Source organism: Colletotrichum navitas (assembly GCF_030913465.1).
Source record: "Colletotrichum navitas strain CBS 125086 chromosome Unknown LY79scaffold_80, whole genome shotgun sequence".
Lineage (NCBI taxonomy): Eukaryota > Fungi > Ascomycota > Sordariomycetes > Glomerellales > Glomerellaceae > Colletotrichum > Colletotrichum navitas.
In genome coordinates this window covers 35,319-53,823 of record NW_026850626.1, presented here as the reverse complement: position 1 = coordinate 53,823, position 18,505 = coordinate 35,319, and the positions used below count along the sequence as shown (strand labels likewise).

The 18,505-nt window shown below is 53.9% G+C and overlaps 7 protein-coding genes across 7 annotated transcripts; 2 read left to right on the top strand and 5 right to left on the bottom strand.

The window, feature by feature from the left end:
* Positions 1 to 900: 900 nt before the first annotated feature.
* LY79DRAFT_389344 (uncharacterized protein) lies at positions 901 to 1,776 on the top strand. The gene has a single exon (XM_060552925.1). The coding sequence runs from the start codon at positions 1,024 to 1,026 to the stop codon at positions 1,714 to 1,716; it is 693 nt and encodes a 230-aa protein (XP_060409658.1). The 5' UTR covers positions 901 to 1,023; the 3' UTR covers positions 1,717 to 1,776.
* Positions 1,777 to 1,836: 60 nt separating this feature from the next.
* On the bottom strand, positions 1,837 to 4,794 carry LY79DRAFT_583180 (uncharacterized protein; the record flags this gene model as incomplete). Its single annotated transcript, XM_060560307.1, has 1 exon — positions 1,837 to 4,794. The coding sequence occupies one exon, from the start codon at positions 4,792 to 4,794 to the stop codon at positions 1,837 to 1,839; it is 2,958 nt and encodes a 985-aa protein (XP_060409657.1).
* Positions 4,795 to 5,436: 642 nt separating this feature from the next.
* On the bottom strand, positions 5,437 to 6,993 carry LY79DRAFT_566776 (uncharacterized protein). The gene is made up of 2 exons (XM_060558851.1): positions 6,021 to 6,993; positions 5,437 to 5,934 (listed from the first exon to the last, which is right to left on the bottom strand). Exons 1-2 carry the CDS (start codon positions 6,623 to 6,625, stop codon positions 5,766 to 5,768), a joined length of 774 nt encoding a protein of 257 aa, XP_060409656.1. The 5' UTR covers positions 6,626 to 6,993; the 3' UTR covers positions 5,437 to 5,765.
* Positions 6,994 to 7,047: 54 nt separating this feature from the next.
* LY79DRAFT_389339 (uncharacterized protein) lies at positions 7,048 to 7,532 on the bottom strand. The gene has a single exon (XM_060552924.1). The coding sequence runs from the start codon at positions 7,389 to 7,391 to the stop codon at positions 7,080 to 7,082; it is 312 nt and encodes a 103-aa protein (XP_060409655.1). The 5' UTR covers positions 7,392 to 7,532; the 3' UTR covers positions 7,048 to 7,079.
* A 2,748-nt stretch (positions 7,533 to 10,280) lies between these two features.
* Positions 10,281 to 11,331, top strand: LY79DRAFT_566771 (uncharacterized protein). Its single transcript, XM_060558850.1, has one exon. The coding sequence runs from the start codon at positions 10,468 to 10,470 to the stop codon at positions 10,954 to 10,956; it is 489 nt and encodes a 162-aa protein (XP_060409654.1). The 5' UTR covers positions 10,281 to 10,467; the 3' UTR covers positions 10,957 to 11,331.
* A 1,033-nt stretch (positions 11,332 to 12,364) lies between these two features.
* On the bottom strand, positions 12,365 to 13,320 carry LY79DRAFT_662376 (uncharacterized protein; the record flags this gene model as incomplete). Its single annotated transcript, XM_060562812.1, has 2 exons — positions 13,205 to 13,320; positions 12,365 to 13,145 (listed from the first exon to the last, which is right to left on the bottom strand). The coding sequence occupies exons 1-2, from the start codon at positions 13,291 to 13,293 to the stop codon at positions 12,365 to 12,367; spliced, it is 870 nt and encodes a 289-aa protein (XP_060409653.1). The 5' UTR covers positions 13,294 to 13,320.
* A 3,903-nt stretch (positions 13,321 to 17,223) lies between these two features.
* Positions 17,224 to 17,580, bottom strand: LY79DRAFT_673142 (uncharacterized protein; the record flags this gene model as incomplete). The annotated part of the gene is made up of 1 exon (XM_060564133.1): positions 17,224 to 17,580. One exon carries the CDS (start codon positions 17,578 to 17,580, stop codon positions 17,224 to 17,226), a length of 357 nt encoding a protein of 118 aa, XP_060409652.1.
* Between the last annotated feature and the right edge of the window lie 925 nt (positions 17,581 to 18,505).

The window sequence follows — 18,505 nt, the reverse complement described above, 5'->3', positions numbered from 1 at the left end:
AGTACGTACCGCCTGAGCATATGAAATACACTGTAGTAGGGTACCCTGTACCAGGACGAATCGAGGTGTTGTTTGCTTGAAAGGGGGGTGTTCGTCATCTCACATACGTGCAGTATGGAATGCCTTTAAGAAAAACGAGATAAAAAGAAGACGCTCAACATGGATGCCATCATCATCGCCAGTCAGCAATCCGGGGCAGACTATGATGTTTCAGCCGTTGCCTTCCTTGATGTGCCGGCCGTTGTCTTTCGAGGCGGTGGTTACCTCGGGTACATACCCCGCTCACAAATAGCACTCTGTGGGAAGGAATCCATCTTAATGCTTCTACTGCGTAGCAATCTACCGTACCCTTTATCTCAGGGAGGTGCTGTGGCGCAGATGGAATGAAGAGAAGATTTAATGTACGATTGTTTCCCACGCTGTTTCAGCGTAAATCTACCTGGGAAGGCGCGCTGGGTACACAGTCACATTACGTGTACATGTCTTACAACGGAGGTAGTCGCGGCGGACTTGGTCAACTTTCCGTTTCCCGGCCAGCAGGTCACGGTGTATCTTTCTAGAGTACCTACCTAAGATAGGTAGTGTTGGTCGTGCACACAACGCTTCAGGAAGGTTCCAGCCAGACGCACCCAGTCGTCCAGACCAAGAGAAGGACAGAGAAACAGGAAGGAAGGAGGGGCGTAAAAAGGCAACCGCCAACTCACTCCCACTAAGATGGTTTACAATGCGTTACTTCCCAGCCAGCCAATACGACACCTCCCCACCGCACCCTCCTCGACGAAATGTTGTGAATAATCGGGAAGCTACTCTGTACTCTGAGCTAAGAACGGGCTTCTTTCTTCGTTTCCAGACTGTACTGCTTCTGTCCATCTTTTCTCTCTCCCCCCCCCCCCCCCCCCCCTCCCACACACACACACACACACACAAACACAAATCTCTCTGACCATCACGTGGATGTTCCTTCTTTGACCGCCGCGAAACAGGAAAAATCAAAAACAAAAACCCCCAAGCAAGTGGAGACGGATGAGGTGGCTGGGAACAACAGCCCATTCAACCCGAGTCCCCATGCCCAATCCAGCTGGTTCCACAGCGCTGGCCGCGGCCCCACGAGGACTCCCTTGCCTCCGTCTCCCCTACACTACATACAACCATCTACAACTGTCTGCTGGCCCGGGGAGCCCGCCGGGAGCCGCTCCGCTCTTCGCAAATCATCGACCCGGTGGGAACCACGTCTCCGAACCCACTGCTGCCCCCTTCCTCGCCGTGTTAGCTCGTCGGCCCGGGGCTCCTCGTCATGTTGGTCTACGTGTACTCTGTATAGTACACGTAGATCCGTCAACGACTTATCATCTGTCTACATGCACAGTTCTGAAGGCGCGCCGGATGGATCCATCACTCTCGCATGCCTATGCGACTTTGTCCAACGTTGTTCGTTTTGTGTATCCCTTTCTGCCAGACACGCGCCATCCAATCGATCACAGTTCAAAAGGTACAGAGTTGCCGGGTATCTTTCTACATCATTACAGCCATGTACAAAAACTTTTAGGTGTCTGTAACGACAATCCCCCTCCCCCGGGAGAAGATGGTCAAGGAAAACCACCATCCATCCGCGCGTTTGATGAACTCACATGCCGTGGTTCCATATCGCTCCATGTTTTCGCCTCCCAGACCATCCGTTGCCGCGGCCCAGACCCATATACATCGTATGGTATCTAAACATGCTTCTATCATCCCATAATGCATTATCCCCCTTCCGTCTGTCTTACTCTTCTTTCGCTCTTTTCTATCTTGGCAACATGTTCGCGTACGTTTCTGTTTATGCACCAAGCCGTCGTCTCATGGCTCATGGTCGTCGATTACATCTAGGTCAAAGTCGCGAATTCGCGGCGTCATGTTGTCCGTGTCGGACCAGTTCCGCGCCCGCCGACTGTGGCCGCCGCCCCGCGTGCTCCGCTTCTCCACCACGTCGTCGAGCGCGAGGAACCCTCCCGGTCCCATGAGGTTCCCCGGGAGAGGCAGCAACTGGTCATAGGGTTTTGGTGCGCTGGACCGCGCATCCCCCGCGCCGCCGCCGTCGTCGCCGCGGTCCATGCCGCCAAAGCTCGCGGCGCTGCGCATACTGCCTGACCCGCTGCCCTGCCCCTTGGCGTTGTCCCGGGACTGTGCCCGCTTCGCGTTGGTCCCCGCCCGGCTCGACACGGGCGTGCGCACACTGCTGGCCGTGTCGCTCTCGCTGACGACGCTGTATCCCGACCCGAAGGGGGGCGCGGACCCTGTCGAGTAGACGGAGCGCGTGCCAGGCGTCTGGTATCCAGAGCCCCGCGACGCCGTCGACGGCGGCCGCCGCGGGTATACGGAAGGACGCGTAGGGCCCTGGACGGGACTGTTGCTGCCCGATCCGCCCGAGCTGTCGGCCCCGCTGTGGTTCGGCGTGTTCCACGTGTGCTGCACCACCCAGCAGTGCGACAACTCGTGCGACGCCTCGTCTAGCGTGCTAGACCCCCTCCAAGGCGGTACCCTGGTGCCTTTGAGCCGGGGGGAAAGATGGTATGGCACGTTGTCCCGGTACCGCACGTAAGGGGCGTCGACCGAGACGCTGGCCAGCGTCTGGAGAATGCCGTAGATCAGGACCCACCGCCCGCGCCTGGCCACCGCTGGGTCGACCTCGCCGATGCCGTCGCTCTTCTCGAACTTGACAAACGCGTCGATGAGGTCCGACTGCGTAAAGTCCGAGCCCAGTACGTAAATGTTGGTGGCCTCCGTGTACGCCAGCTGGACCCGCCGCTCCAGGGCTCCTGCGCGGCCGCCGTTGTTGGGCGCCGCGCCGCTCTTCTTCTTGAACATGGAAGTCTCCTTGGCCGCCGGCGCGGGGTGGATTGACTCGGGCACCAGAGGGTACGGGTGCGGGATGTGCGGGAACCGCAGCTTGTTGTCGAATTCGACCAGGATATCAGTCATGGGCACTTCGGCGTCGGCGTCGAACCCCTTGTCCTTTTCGCTCTGCATCATCCACTTGCGACCCGACCGTGCTTCCGACATGTCCCAGACGATGTCGCGGTTGACCAGGTAGTCGTACAGGGCTCCAAAGTCCTTCTGCAGTGCCTGCGCCGCGTCCCTCGTCAGCCACATGTCTTGACCATCCGAGTCCGGCAGGCCCGTCGCCTGCGCCGGCGGCCACGCCCCCTGGGCGCGCGCGTAATGGTTGAAGAGGAACTTCTGCAACCGGTCTGCCGCCGCCTTGGCTGGCCCGCTGACGCCGGACGCCGGCCACATGTCGCCGTACTGGAACTCGGACAGCCGTTCCTCCGCCGCCTGGACGCGGAGCTGCGTTTCGAGGCAGGCCCTCTCCAACAGGGCGCGGGTGATGGGGGTGAGTTCCTTGAAGTCGGCGCATCGCTCCAGCTGGATGTACATGCCGGCGCAGTGCAGAAAGCTCTCGCGCCATCCTTCCTCCCACCGGACGGCGGAGCCCTCGGACCACGCTAGCAGGCTCACGGCCGTGTCCGGGTCGTTGCGGACGTCGTCTATGCCGCGGGCCGACAGGTAGTTCAGGATCATGCCGACGTTGTCCGAGTCCGGGGGCATGTAGGCGTCCAGCCGCATGTGGAGGTCGGAAAGGGCCTGGTGGAGCGACAGCCCTACGAGTGAGGCGTGGTAGAGCAGCGCGAACACGTTCCTCGTCGTAACGTGGCTCCGCAGCTGCTCCGTCTTGCTCATGTTGGCCGGCGCCGGGAAGTACATCTCGTATGATATCTGTCCGTCGGCCTCGCCGAGGTCTTCCGAGATGGGCGGCGTCGGCTGGCCCCCGCCACGCGTGTGTGGGCGCAGCATGGGCGGCGCGCCCCGGGGCGACGGTGGCATGTAAATGTCCTCCTCCGTCGTGCCCTCGCGGAGCAGCGTGACGAGGTATCTCGACTCGGTCGCCTCGACGATGTGCGACGACAGCCTGAAGGACGGGTTCGGCCGCGGCGCCTGGCCCTTGTGCCCGAAGAAGACGAGGACGTCGCCGTTGGGGTCCCAGAGCTCGGGGTCCTTGCGCAGCTTGTTCCACCTCTGGACGGGTCTCCCTGCGCCGATCCACCGCTTGATAGGCGGCGTCGTGGGCACCGGCGGCAGCTTCGCGACGGGGGGCGGGGAGGTGGGCAGGTCCATCTCGTGATGGCGCATGTGGTGCTGCTGCTGCTGCTGCAACTGCATCTGGTGCATCTGCATCTGCATGTGGTGCATGGAATCGGGGTTGAAGTGGTCGACGGCGTAGTCGTCGATCGGGGACATGGGGGCGGAGGTGTGGTACTGGCCGGGTCTCACGGTGGCGACGGACTCGGGGCGGAAATCGGGCTCCTTGTCCTTGCGCTTGAAGGTGAAGGTCTTGGCCAGGCCCCTCCGCACGTCCTCGCTCGTCTTGTCCAACCTGCTCCGGAGCCCCGACTTCTCGATGCCGGACACGTCCTCGGTCTTGATGGTGGGTCTCCGAGCGCGGGCGTAGGCGAAGTCGTCGAGGGGACCGGAGGTGCCGTCGCGTCGCCCTCCCTCGCTGCTGCCGCTGCCGCTTCCTATGCTCGGGGTGCCGGACTTGACGTCGCGAGGCGGTTCCGAGAACTTTAGGAAGCGGGCGTTGGTGGTGCCGATGCCGGTGCCGACGGGCAACGAGGCACCGGGCTGGGGCAGGGGGAAATCCGGGATGGCGAGGTCGTCATGATCTCCCACGATGCCAGCGGCGTTGGCCCTGGCCCTGGCCTTTTCCTTTTCGGTTTGTGTGATCTTCTTGCGCACATAGGCGCTTCGGCCCGACATGTTGTTGACGGCGGCGGGCTATGGGCTATGGGGAGGGGGGGGGGGGGGGGTGGATGACGAGCGTAAGGCGAGGCCGTAGCTCACAATGAGCCCCCTCTCTCTTGCGCGCCAAAGACGAATGGATGCCAACGTCGTCGTCCACTGGCCCGAGGCGGGGCTGCGCTGCGCTGTGCTGCGCTACTGACGTTGTTCGGGATGGTACGTGACACGACAAAGTTGCACGTGGACGACGAGGTGAAACGGAAGACGAGGGCGAGTGAGTGAATAAGTGAGTGAATAAGTGGGTGAGTGAGTGAGTGAGAGGCTGACGGCGAAAACGAGTGAAGCAAGTACACCGGCTGCAGTCGAGGTGAAGACGAAGGCAATGATGAGAGTAAAAGTAACGATGAAAGTGAGATAAGATAAGACCCTGTCGTTGTCGCCTGCCTTGAGAAAATGAAGCCTGCGGTACGTCTCGAATCGGGCAGTTGGGGGAGGATACAATGCCTGCGATAACTGCAGACGAGCCAATCCAAATGTGGGGCGAGCTGACCTATGTGGGCCTCTCCTGCTGTCTAGTGTAGGTAGGTAGTTAGTTACCCTAATTAGGTACCTTACCTACGGTGTAGGTAAGTACAGTAGGCACGTACCTTGGGTACCTACTGAATCTGGGTACTGAACCTGGGTATGGGTACCAGGGGGGGAAGCAAGGGCCGCTAAGGGAAGGCTATTACTGCGGCTGCTGCTGTTGCTGTTGCTGCTAATTGCTGCTGTGCCCCGAGCCTTTACCCGTTTTAGGCGCGTTGTGCGTCTGTTGCGCCCGCTGCAATGGGCTGATGCGGCCGTTTCGTTATGGCCCTTTTTTTTTTCTCCTCCGGTTTCTTCTCCTTTGTCTTCGCGTTTCTTCTCTCTGGGGGCGGTGGGCTTCTCGTCAGAGGCTAGAATGTTTGCTTGCAATTCCTCTTGGCTGTTAACACAGTCTGTCAGTTCTGCTACTGTTGATTACACGTACGAGAACGAGACAGCCGAGGGAGGGAGGGGTGCAGGGGATTTTGCGGGAAGCGAGATTGATATCTGCATATTTGGGGATGGGGATGAATGATGGATGTATGTAATCTTTGCGTGAGCTTACTGACCTTCGCAAAGGACGATCTATCAACGGTGAGAGAACAGATCGTCAGGCGTCCAGGGATTGTGTCGAGGCCGGCCGTTTGCAAGCTGAAGCTCACCCACTAACAGACAGACAGACAGACAGTGACAACGCACACACATACACAGCAGCGGCTGGTGTATGATATTCCACCGATGATGGCCAAACCCGATGATCGATATATGCGTCGCCTTCGTCAGACTTCGTCGCAGTCTTGCCGCCTTGTTTCGTTCTGTCTTTCGTTTCTTCTTCTTCTTCTTCTTCTTCTTCTTCTTCTTTTTCTTCTTGCTTCCTTTTATCCCTTTCTTCCTCGGGCTGCTTTCGGTCCACCGCCCAGGGCGTTCCGTGTAGGTTTCGGTTCGATACCTCCGCTTCTTCCGCCTTATCCCAGCAAATTGCTTGCCTGGCCGACGCCCGTTCGCTTGCGACTACTAGCGCTCGACCGGCTCGGTAATTGGAAGTGGCGGCTGGCGTCTTCGACGAGCTCGTTGGCCGTTGCGCGACGATCGTGCCCGTGCAGAGAATAAGAACAGACAAGATGACTGAAAAGCAACACCCAGACACACGAGGGCGTAGAAGAAGGAGGAGGAGGAGGGCGAGGAGGTGGAGGAGAAGAATGGGAGAAAGAGAGGTGCAATAGAGATTGCCGGCCAACATCAACACCATCGAAGCAAGCGGCAGAGGAGGGGGGGGCGGGCACATGTCCCTCAGATAATGTCATCCTCTGGCGCGCAACCAACTGAGATACGTATCCGTACTTCAGTGTCAGCCAACCTGACGAGAGAAGCGCCCGTTGATCTGTCGGTACCTTGCCTTACACGACCTTGGACCCTTCGGATCCAGCCCCTTACTGAACCGGGAATTCAAAGCCGTCCTCCCCCACAGCTCCGTCCCGTCTGCATACCGGTACGTCCACAGTAAGCTCGGGGAAGACGCAAGACTGTTGGGCTGCTGCTTTCTTTTCGGTTAGACATGTCTTGGCCTGTGAACCACCCTGGTATCATCATAATCATCATCGTGTTTCTGCGGTGTACTCGATACCCTTCTCGTTAAACTCGGTTGCTTTTCCCCTTGGGCTCTTGGCCCTTCACCTCCCCTTAGGGTTACTTTGACTCGACGAATGGGGGATGGTAGGGGGGGTTTTGGTGCATCAATTTCAAACTGCACCGCATCTCATCGCCTCGCATCGCCTCGCCTGGCGCGAAGAGTGAGAGGGGGCCACACAGGCAGACATGCCGACTTTCCTTTTTTGCCTTCTCGGCGCATGCCTCAGTTTACCGACGCCGCATCTGGCTCCCAAAACGCCTTTACGTCCAGTCGATGCCGATAGTAACGGCCTGCAGGGGGGGGTCCCCAGCCAGGGGCAAGGCAAGGATCGAACCAGTCCACGACTGCAAAGTAAGAACTGTAGGATCACAGCGTAGCACACGTACTGGGACCAAAAGGATCCAGACCCTTGTTTGGCCATCGACAGTTCACCTACTACTAGTCATTTGCTGGTTGATCGCATTCGACTCATCTGATTCGATTGATGGCTTGATTGACCGGTTGATGAATATGAATGACATGGCGAATCAGCGCCGGCTCCCCAACTCTTGATGGTCCAGAAAACAGAACGCGGCCTCTTCGATTGCCCGCTGCATCCCCATTTTGGCTTTTTCCCTCCCTTGGGCCGAGATTGCATATTACATGGTACCGACGAGTTCGGGCTGCTATCGTCATGAACAAACTTGGTCAACCACCGGCTCTACCTATGCCAAGCAACGAGCGTGGCAGACAAACCACGGTTTGGTTTTAATCTCATTTCTTCTGTAAAAAGCTCTTATCGCAGAAAGAGAAGACGAAAAACAAAAGAAAAGAATACAAAAGCAAAAAATGACCCAGCATTGCCCCCCCCTCCTCGCCCCCCTCCCAGCGGCGCTGCATATGTCCATCGCGAGACGGGCAGAAAATTGCTTCGATAACCGCGTATTAAATACCCGCTTAAACCAACCCGTTGGGTCGCATCCTCGGCATGGGAGGGGAGGGGATCGCACGGCCATACCCCTTGTTACTGGTCCACAATCCACAGAAGAAGAGGAAGACGAAGTAGAAGAAGTGGAAGAAGTAGAAGAAGAACCCTTCTACCCACCAACCGTTGGCATAGCACATCTCAATATCTAGATGCCTAGGCAACCCCTCCACGGAGGAAACAACAAACTCGGTTACGAGATTGTCCCAATCTCTTTGCCTTACCTGTATCCCACGTCGGGCGTCTGGAACTCGCGATTGCTTCCAACAAAGAAGGTCTTGGTCAGCAAACCGCAGAAAGCAGATGAAAGAGAGAGAGAGAGAGTGTGTGTGTGTGTGAGAGAGAGACCTTGTCAGTAATCGCCCCTTGTAGCTCCACTAATGCAGGTGAACTTGGCCTTCATCCTCCCCTGGTCTACACCCTCCGCCGTCCTGATACCTACCATACGTATCCGTAGTAATAGTTGAGATCTCGCCTGGCCGACCAGACACCAAAGACAGCGGCCGTTGTGCCCTGTCCTACATGCGCTGCCATGTCCGAATGGCGTCGCCTCCGCGTCGAATTTCCGCTGCACCGCTTCACTGCCTCCATTCAGAAGCTCCTAACTGACATCGACCCCCCTCTTCTCTCTCTCTCTCGGTTGGCGCTGCTGCGACGCCGCGCGATGCCATACCATGTCATTCACAATCTTTGAGCATCCTGGAGGATTGCTCGTTGACCATCCGTAATGATTAGTGCTACGCCAGGGATCATCTCCCACGCTATTTTCCCGGGGCCAGAACTACTACTACCTAAAAGGGCGACGACGGGATCAGCCAGCGGCTTGGCTTGGTCGCTGGTCGATATCGAGTCTACTATCATGGTCCTACCGTCCTGTCGACACCGCCCTGCTGGATTAAGCCCGGAGCTTGGACCTCACGCCATGTGGCGTGAGGTCGGTACGATGGTCCTTTGAGGCACACTGCTGCAGTGATGAACGACACAACGGCGGCCATCGAACTTGGGATGTAAAAGAACAAGACGAGAACGAACGTGGGCCCGCATCCAAGAACCCCCAGCAGGTCTCGGGGGAAGTGTGAGTCCACAGCGGTCAGACCAGCCAGCACCCCTTTCCTTGATCTCGATTGTTATGCCCCTGCCGCCTCAGCTTCCGCCGGGCCGATGCCCGGGGCAACCCACACCACACTATGAATATAGGGGTTTCCTGGTCGTCGGAGGCATCACATCCCCCCGCCCGACGTTTGGTAGGGCTGCCAAACTCGGGCCCCTCCTAGGTACTCTCCCGCAGCAAGGGAGTGATGCTCGGCCCCCCCCCCCCCAAAAAACCCCTGAAGCTGGGTGCTATCCAACCTCCACACAGGCACGACGGGCGTGATGAAGGGTATCGGAAGATGCCACTTCCAGCTTTTCCGTGTTAGCTACACGACCCTGCCCGAGCACACGCTGCGCCGCCTGTGAGAAACGCGGACGGGGATGTGGGGTGGCTGGCCGAGCTTGCTTTGGCCTTGACCAGCCCGCTCTGCCAGGGCCTCGAGGTAACATGCTGCTAACAAGAGCTTGGGGAGGACTTGGCTTTGTCGACTTTTCGTAACGTAATGGATCCAGACCGCTGGGCTCACTGCCTCTCCCCTCCCAATGCCCTCTTCCCCTTGAAGTGTTTGCGCTCCGTCTCATGTGGCTATGTACCGCTACCTGATATTAGCGCGAACGGGGCAAACAACCATGAACCCTACCCATAGATGGCAGTAGTACGACGTAGGTTCCTGTTCCTTGGTGAACGGGGGATGTCGGAAGTCACAGATGCATACTACACTGGCATGGTTTGTCACCATTTTCAATCAGAACCCAGTTGCTTATTCCGACTCGTTGAAACCAACATGTGTCAGGCCGAAATACGCAGCCTGGGCAGTTCCTCGTAAAGTCAACAACCCAAGAACTACCATGGCCTTGCCAAGTTGACGGGTCGCCCAGACGCATCCCGTCCTCCGCATCATGCGCCTGCGGCACAGTCGTGACACCCGGGATACCCTCAACTACGACTTCTCTTCCGTCCTCCTCAAGGACTCAAAGAAACAACCGGATCTAAATTCGTCTGTAAGAAACTGACAGTTCCCGTGGCCAGGACTTAGCACTGTGCTACCACATACGGCTTAACCGGATTCCAGGAGTTGCTGGCTGCCGCCGACATGCCGAGGTTGCCATGCGAGACGGTCCTCGGTCTATTATAGCTCCCCTCGATTGAGGCCATGCTACACACGCTTCAATCCTACTCTTGACCCGATGTTCTCTCCAATCCAATCTTCACCGATATTGCTATGCCGCCGGGCCCGGCAACCAAGTGCGGCACCATTGGTGGACAGGACCTCGGTATTTCCACCTCCAGGATATTCAACTTGAGAAGCTTGAACCTGAGAGTTTGCCAAGGCGGAACAACTCGCACTCGAAGGGAGGAGCAAATCCGTACGTAGCATGAACTTTTGGATTTGCCTCCTTTCCCGACCGCGAATGTCTCCGATCCCTTTCCAAGTTCCAGATGCGCTGCTGCCACTACGGACAGGCTCCTTATCTCCCTCTAACCCTTTCGCTTGGTGTTGGCGCATCCGATATAACCCCTCCAAGTGGACATGGACCTGGCGGGATGACTGCGGACAAAATTACCCTTGTGAGGGAGAATACCAATTATTTGAAGGATTCCCATCTTACCGGCATCCCATCATACACTAGGGCTGTCCTAATCGACTTGACCATATTCCTCCAATCGTGGTGCCGAGTAGATCAATTCCCCTTCTCTTTTGGATTCCCCCAAGGACAACCTGGTGGTCGTTGTGATGAAGCTTGGTTGGCCAGTCCTCAATTCCCTCTGGTAGAGGCATTCGGTTCCTGTTCAACTCTCTACTTCTTCTATATGGATCGTATCTTTGCCACCTTGGCCAACGAATCTCTGGCTCTTATTATCCCTACCCAACTCATCCTGTTTTGTCGCCATGTACCCGGTCTCATCTTCTCGCAGCGGTGCTGCTGAGCTTCTAGCCAGCAAAGGAGAGCCATGACAGGCCTAGAAGCTGACGAAATCGGGGGCTTTTTGAATGCCGATTGTACTGCTGGTTTTGAAACGGAAAAGGGTGTTGTTATCGTGATAAACGACTGTTATTGCGACGAAAAACTGAAGGATCGTGGCTTCAGCACCGACCCGAGCAAGCGCTGGAGCTTCCATTTGCCTCAATAGTGCCACAAGAGTAACTTTAGGATAGCTATGACCTCTGCTTATAGCATGTTAAAGCTTCCTTTTTACTGTTTGCTTTGTTGATATGGTCGTCGTGTGGACTTCTCAATTACTGGTCCTAGTCATTGCCGGTAGACACGGTTGATCGGACAAGCCCATTCCCTAACAACACCCTAAGATAAGTCTTTGCAGGCCCCCGATGTCAACAAGGCCGGCATCCAGGATACCATCCATTACACCGCTTCGTTTCTTGGTGTCCAGAACGTCGCTATTGGTTCTGCAATCTCGCTCACGGTGGGGTACGGCTCCTGGACGACGCTCAGCTTATCAAACCCGGCTGTATGTGCTACCTCAACTTCAGGTCCTTCTGTGAGAGCATCTTCCAGGTTCCCTTGAACGTAGCGGCCACCAATGTTAACGGTAAGCCGTTCATCTTCTTCAACGGCATTGGATACACCGACTCCCACACCCAATTCCGCTGGAATGCCATCTCCTAGCCCGATGACTAGCTCCTGTCAGATGCCAATGAGTATGGTCTCAATCGTCATTGAAAGCTAAGGTGGTTCAATGTTTGGCACAATCTAAGTCTAGGACATGCACACAAGAACTGTAAGTTCCCAGTTCCCATCTGCGCTAATCCTTACGTTCCCCCCTTTTCAAGGGACCAGCTGCTTGTCTTACTTAGCGCATGTTATCAATCTGCCCTCCCACGATGATGATACCAACGACACATAATCTGCCTGCGTACCCCGAGCTTTACTGTGTAACCACTTCAAACAGCTCTGACGAAGCCCAATAGGACCCGATGGACTAAGTTCATATGACAACTAACCACAGACTGATGGAGATAAGGGCGAAGTAACTCTCAGGGTCCTGGAAGTTGTTGCCATTTCACTCGCATTATAGGGATATGCCCAGCTCAGCCACGCTTCGAGGCTGAGAGAGCCAATTGCCAATATTCGATGTAAAATATGATGTATTACCTAGTTACACTATCCCGGTCTAAAAACCCAAAGACACTTGCTTCCGGAAGTGTGCCATTAATTAAAGACGTTGCGTTATCGGCCATGTTACTATCCCATCAAAAGCTAGAGCGGAGACGAGCATAAAAGCAAATTATCCGCGCTTCCCATATAACGTATTGCAAATATGTATAGGCATGTTACGAGTACAGTCAAAGACCCAAAGGTGGGACAATAATACTCGTCTATTCGGTCTTTGTGGCGTCATCACGACCCCCGTCAGGACCACGGCGAGGACCATCAGGGCCATTAGAGGGAGGGGGAGGAGGAACGGCTCCAGGGTAGCCCGGAGGAGGGGGAGGGGGAACGGCTCCAGGGTAGCCCGGAGGAGGGGGAGGGGGGACGGCTCCAGGGTAGCCCGGAGGAGGGGGAGGAGGAACGGCTCCAGGGTAGCCCGGAGGGGGAGGAGGAACGGCTCCAGGGAAGCCTGGAGGAGAAATGGCTCCGGGGAAGCCTGGTGGATAGACACCCGGAGGGCCGCGGAAACCGGGACGGGGCTGAACAGGGTAGGGACCGAAGGGGGGGCCACGCGGGGGGCCAATCGGAGGAGGTGGGCCGTTGTTGACGTCGCGGAAACAATCGCGCTGGCCATCCCGGTTGTCGCCACGTCCATCACGGTCACTATCGCGATCATCGCGGGCCACCCTGCGGTCGCTGTCGCGATCACCGTCCTGGCGACTGCGAATGCAGCACTGTCTTCCGTCCCTGTCACGGCCGCGGTCCTCGGCGCGGCAGTCCTGGTTTCCGTCGCGGTTGCCATCACGTCCGCCGTCCCTGTCGCCGTTCCTGTCGCCGTTCCTGTCGCCGTTCCTGTCGCCGTTCCTGTCGCCGTTCCTGTCGCCGTTCTTGTCGCCGTTCTTGTCACCATCGGCCTTGGGCTCCGGGACGGGAGAGGGAGCAGTAGGAGCGGCAGCTGGCACAAGCGGGGTTGCCTGTCTGCCAATAAGAGCGGGATGGCTTAGAGCGCTGTAAACATATTAGTATAGCTTAACTCTAGGAATGATTGTTGCGTCCAATGTACATACCTCTGCTCACGGGTGTCCATGCCAGATGGAGCGCCATTAGCACCCATGGTGGCAGCGACCATAACAATGAGAGATTGAGAGAAACGCATTGTGAAGAAAATAAGTAATTAGGGATGAAGATTTTTCCTGAGAAGGTCTCTGAGAAAGACTTGGAAGCCCTCGTATGACGGTAAGCTAGTTGCCAAGAGCCTAATAGAAGAGTTGATATTTGATGAGTATAACGAGGAAGTGAACTTGAGAGAGAAAGCAGTTCATTGACCCTTTAAATACCTTTGTAAAGCCAATCATTATCATGTAACTCTAGGCAATTTAGCAACATCTTGGTCACCTTCCTTGCTGATGGAGTCGCCTCACAATGCCAGCTTGCTTTCAATAGTTCTCTTGCATCCGACGACACCGACAACAATGACGCCGAAGACGACAAGCATGCACACTTCATGTTTTCCAAAACTTTATTATGCCGTATGCATCTAGCAAGGGTAATATTTGCAGGGACTGAGTTCATGGGCTAACCGCTAGCACGCACGCCTTGGTGGCCTTAGCCGTCTGTCGGCACCACCACCGCCAATTCTTCTTGGTACAAGAAGATATGAAGTTGGCGGATTGGCTTTGCAAGAACGTCTGATAGTTCTGCTTAGCAAGCTAAAGGAGAAATTACTCCGCGAGCAAGGAAGGGTGGTGTCATGATGCCTCATCTTTTGCTGCTCTGTTTCGTGGTTTCGCCTCAGGAGCTCCCTAGGTCAGAGAGTGTCTACTGGCGTCTTTGTTGTGAACTCCGTCATAAACGTTTTTCCTTTTCTTTTTTCTAGCAAAGAGACGTTTGGTTTTTCATGCCATGAGGATGTTTTATGCTTCTCTAGGGCTTTGACCAAATATGGGTGCCTATGTTGTTCAGAGGTATCTCAATCTAGTAATGGCACTATTATGTATACTTCGTTACCATAACTGCTCCGCCGTGTCGTTCGGCCGAACTTGTCAAGGGCCGAGACGCACAAGCATGTGTCAGCTGCTAAAATTTCCCCCACTGGTTCATACCAATTATGGCGAACACCACCATGACGGGCGATAGATCACTGCTTGGTCATGTCGCACGCCGACTCCATATTTAGTATCTCAACGGGGAAAAGTCCGAAGCGGGAGAATCCATGCCGGATAGTTGTGTAGGAAGCTATTGAGATATCTGTGAATTCACAAAAACGGGTAACCCGTCTTGAAGGTAAGACAGTAGAAAACGCATCCCACCTTGTGGTGAAGAAACAAATCTGGCTCTGATCTATGAATAGGATGTCACTATCCGCTTTTCTCTGATTTGAGGATTGATTATTTGAAATTTCATAGTCCCACAAGGAGTGTGTGTCTTGACTGAGGCAATGACGAAATCGCTGTTCATGCAAATGCCAACCATCTGAACGTCTACAAAAAACAAAGGAATTTAAAAAAAATAATAAACTAAACTAAACAAAAACTCGTCCCCCCATGGCCAGGGCAGCAGAGCGGTTATTCGATGTAGGAAAATAACGTGTGGAGCATTCTTGATGCGTGGAAAATTTTCAGAAAGTTAGCTTGAAATCTCTGTCTAGGAATAGATGTCAAGGATCGGAGTGAGATGGGCTCTGCAGGCGGTGTTCATTGTGCTTTCTGCTCATATATCAGACGGAGAACCTTGAGAAGCCGCGTATGTCACCAAGATAGAGACACCGTTACATTGCCTCTTACCTCGTCTTGTCCTGGATATACCTGCTATGGTCCTTGGCTTCAAAGCTGTAGAATTTCTCGCACGCTATCCGAACGTTTCCCATTTCCTCCACTCTTTCAAGTAGTTTTGTTCATGCCTCCGTTCCGTCTTCATGCTTATATTTTGCAATCCTTGATTTCGTATGGGACTGAAAAGGTTAACGCTTCGATCTTTCCACTTGGGATAGTACGCGCGCACGAATATCCCTCGCTTTGACCCAGCTTGATGCAAATATCGCTTTGTTTCAATCAGGATGCAGCTTCAAGTGAATGACCGCTTTGACCACACACATGAACTGTGGCAACTTGCATTTGTTGAACATGTTGCCACTCACTCAGTGGTTGCCTTGATGAAAATAACGGTAGGTTACCCGTGAGTGCCTTATATGGATTGCTTTTCTCGAGTTTATGCGACTATTCACTTACTTATCATACGTGCCTTTGTCCCTCAAAGTACCACTGTGTCAAACCTCAGTACGGTCGGACCCTGTTCACTAGAGTTACATAGATAGTATTAATGCTTGCTTCCTCAATATTGTGATATTATGACGCGTCACAGACTGCATTGTTTTCATGGTATGCAATAAGCGTTTGCAAATATCCGCTTCGTGTCCACTACATTCACGCCTTAGTGTTAAAAATGGCGGTATCTCATGCCACCCAAGTGCTACTGTTCTTGCAAGTTCTATAGATTAATATGACGTATAAATAGGGAAAACTGATCCTCGACAAGGAGCAAGAACTAGAGAATCCTCACCACTAGACTGCATGTATTTGCACTTCTTCAGGAAGGCCTGAGTCTGAATCATCCAAGCTAAATGTGATGGAGAACGGAGCCTCAAAATCTTCCGTGCCGTGTAATCCTCTCATGATCTGAAATCATTCCTCGACACACGATATGGATTACGTTCTAGATGGGCTTTGAATCCCGGGGAGATGCCCAAAAACACTATCGCTCAAACGAAGTCGTTAATCGAGGGCAGCAATAAGCAGTTCGTATTCTCTTTGGTACTTAATGCTCCATATTCCGTATCTTCAGAAAGGATGCCAGGCACAAAAGAGGATAAGAAAAAAGAGAGCTGGAACGTCGACGACTACGAGCCTGGCGACGTCCTCCTCCCTCAAATTTGGCCATCAGCTTCCCATAATTCTTGCTGTGCCGAAAATAGGGTGCAATTGCTTTGATTTTACACGTCATTGTCTTTACAGTCACAGCTATCTTAGGCCCTTGGGTGTTCTCAAGTGGCTGCGTGATATGGTTTCGATTCTTTACAGCCGAAAATTTGACGAACTGATACGAACCTCGAAGATTCCCAAGCATATCAAATACCTCTGTGTTGAGGCATACAGAAAGTAGAACTCGAGAAAGTAACCTCACGGAGGTCGAACATACATTTGTAAAGTAGCGAGAACGGTGACTTTGATATTTGCCGAATTAGAAGGAGGTTCTTACTTACGGAGGACGTGGCGCAAAGAAGACAATTACTTATCGCTGCTCCCCACAGTAGAAAACCTAGGAGGACAATCATTATCTCATTGATATGGCTTTTGCGAAAAGCGTATTCGAAGATCTGTTCGATAGGCCTTTGATTTGACAGTCCATGCGGTGATTCTGAGTACGCGAAGCTCAAGTTCGGATGTTAGTCGGCAAGCATCGCGATATCTTGAGACGGTTGAGTATGGTCTGATGACCGCACGTCTTGTAAATACATCTCAATGCTAGTTGGGATAGGCAGTACGAATAAAAATCTGGAAGGACCATCTCGTCCAATTGAGATAGCCGAGACACTGACGTCGAGATAAACGTCAGCATGTCACGGACTGAAATACCTCGGCGATTGGTGATGCGGAATGGCATTCGCTGTATACTCTCAGAAGCCAATTTTTCAGAGATAATTTTCGACCAGATTTTCGATGGAATTGGCATGCCCGCTCATGCTTGCGGGAGAACAAAGTCACTCGGAACGGCTTTGCTCGATCGAGTACTAGATATACTTTCGGCCAAGAATCAAGCTTGACGTGGAGCCGTACCACGATGTCTACATTTACTTCATTGAAATTGGGACCAGCATCCAATAGTACAATGGAGAGAAGGTAACTTGTATACAATCTCAAGTTTTGCAATATAACTAACAATGTACACGGTTGATGCCATCCACCAATGAAGCTTTGCAGCCCAGTGAGCTTCGAAAAAACGCCGTTGCCTCTCCAGTATGCAGTTCTCCCCCACACTACACCTTTCTTTGGTCGATGCTTGCATGCCAATTCTCCGAATAATAACAAGATCACTCCACGCGGGGAGGGCCTGCATATCCGTTGCTATCAGGATTGTCCAGTCTCTTGGATATATTGCGAGCCAAGTGGATAAGCTGTCTAAGCTGGAAGTCGGAATCGTTTGTGCTAGTGTTGAGTTGTGCGCCGACGAGACCAATGGTCTTGCACATACTGATCAGTGTCTCACGCGCCAGTTTGGACGCGGTTTCAGGAGACTGTTGTCGGTATTGTAGCGCTCGTCGGTCATCGTCGTTGGAAAAGGATTCGGGTTCGCGAAGAACCGTCAAGATGGAGGGAATACCCGTGATAGTTGGACTTCCCGGGTCTCTTTGGCTTCGCGCGGCGGGAGTAGTAGGACTCTCTGACATGTCGAAGTAAGAGTATTTCGGAGAGAGTTTTCGGGTCAAGTCAATACTAACTTGTCGATTGACTTGGCGACGGCCCGTTAGCGAGAGTGATGTGGCCATGACGAGTAATTTCCTTACTTGTGTCTTGACGTGTGCTACGAACCAATTCTGGCGGCTGTGAACGAGCGAGTATCCTGTTATATACCAGTCGATTTGATGATAATAGTAAAGAAAGCGACCCTTTCACATTGAGCCAAGACTTGCATTGATGAGTGATGATGACAGGATATATAGGGCGGAGGTGGCAGGGTTCTCGATCATAAGATCATGCTCTGATCAGAGTTTCGCGACTGTCTCTTCATCAAACATCATCTGATGCTCAACATCGTTCTGTCTCTCTGCAGCCGCCATAGCGATGGGCACATAACGCCTTGTGATTAAGGTTCCGGCGCACCCAAGCCACCTCATGCCCGTGATTGGAAACAGCAAAACGCAAGTTGAAAGTATACAGCGTTACCTGGTTCGCTGAGAGACACAGACTCCCGGTAAGAATAGCTGTTGCACACTGGGCGCGTGACCAAATCACTTACTGGTATCAAGCTTCGGAATCGAGCAATGGTTAAGGGTCCCTATCCTCGTCCAAGATGACAGAATGAGAACCCAAAGTGTGGGCTTGTGGATTGTGGATCTGGTAGTCAGTCATGTAGCGAGCTAAGCCTCCGCCAGCGTGACGATAGAAACGCGGGGAAAAGAGACTTTCTGGGCCACTGCGGTCGGACCGTGGAGAGGCGACGGGTGTGTTCTGTGCCCACCCCGGCATGCGGGCGTCAAGGCCCGCCGGCATCAGGTAAAGTCAGAGTCTCAGGGAACAGCGCTCGGCTGTAAATCATGTCACGTTAGCTGACAATCTCGAGGTGCCAATTTGGCACACGCATTGACGCACGTG

Coding starts and splice junctions, on each gene's coding strand:
- LY79DRAFT_389339 (XM_060552924.1), bottom strand. CDS start 7,391: ATGGCCAAACAAGGGTCTGGATCCTTTTGGTCCCAGTACGTGTGCTAC.
- LY79DRAFT_389344 (XM_060552925.1), top strand. CDS start 1,024: ATGAGGTGGCTGGGAACAACAGCCCATTCAACCCGAGTCCCCATGCCC.
- LY79DRAFT_566771 (XM_060558850.1), top strand. CDS start 10,468: ATGCGCTGCTGCCACTACGGACAGGCTCCTTATCTCCCTCTAACCCTT.
- LY79DRAFT_566776 (XM_060558851.1), bottom strand. CDS start 6,625: ATGTGCCCGCCCCCCCCTCCTCTGCCGCTTGCTTCGATGGTGTTGATG. Junction 5,935..6,020: donor TGTGCGTTGTCACTGTCTGT/CTGTCTGTCTGT, acceptor CTGTTCTCTCAC/CGTTGATAGATCGTCCTTTG.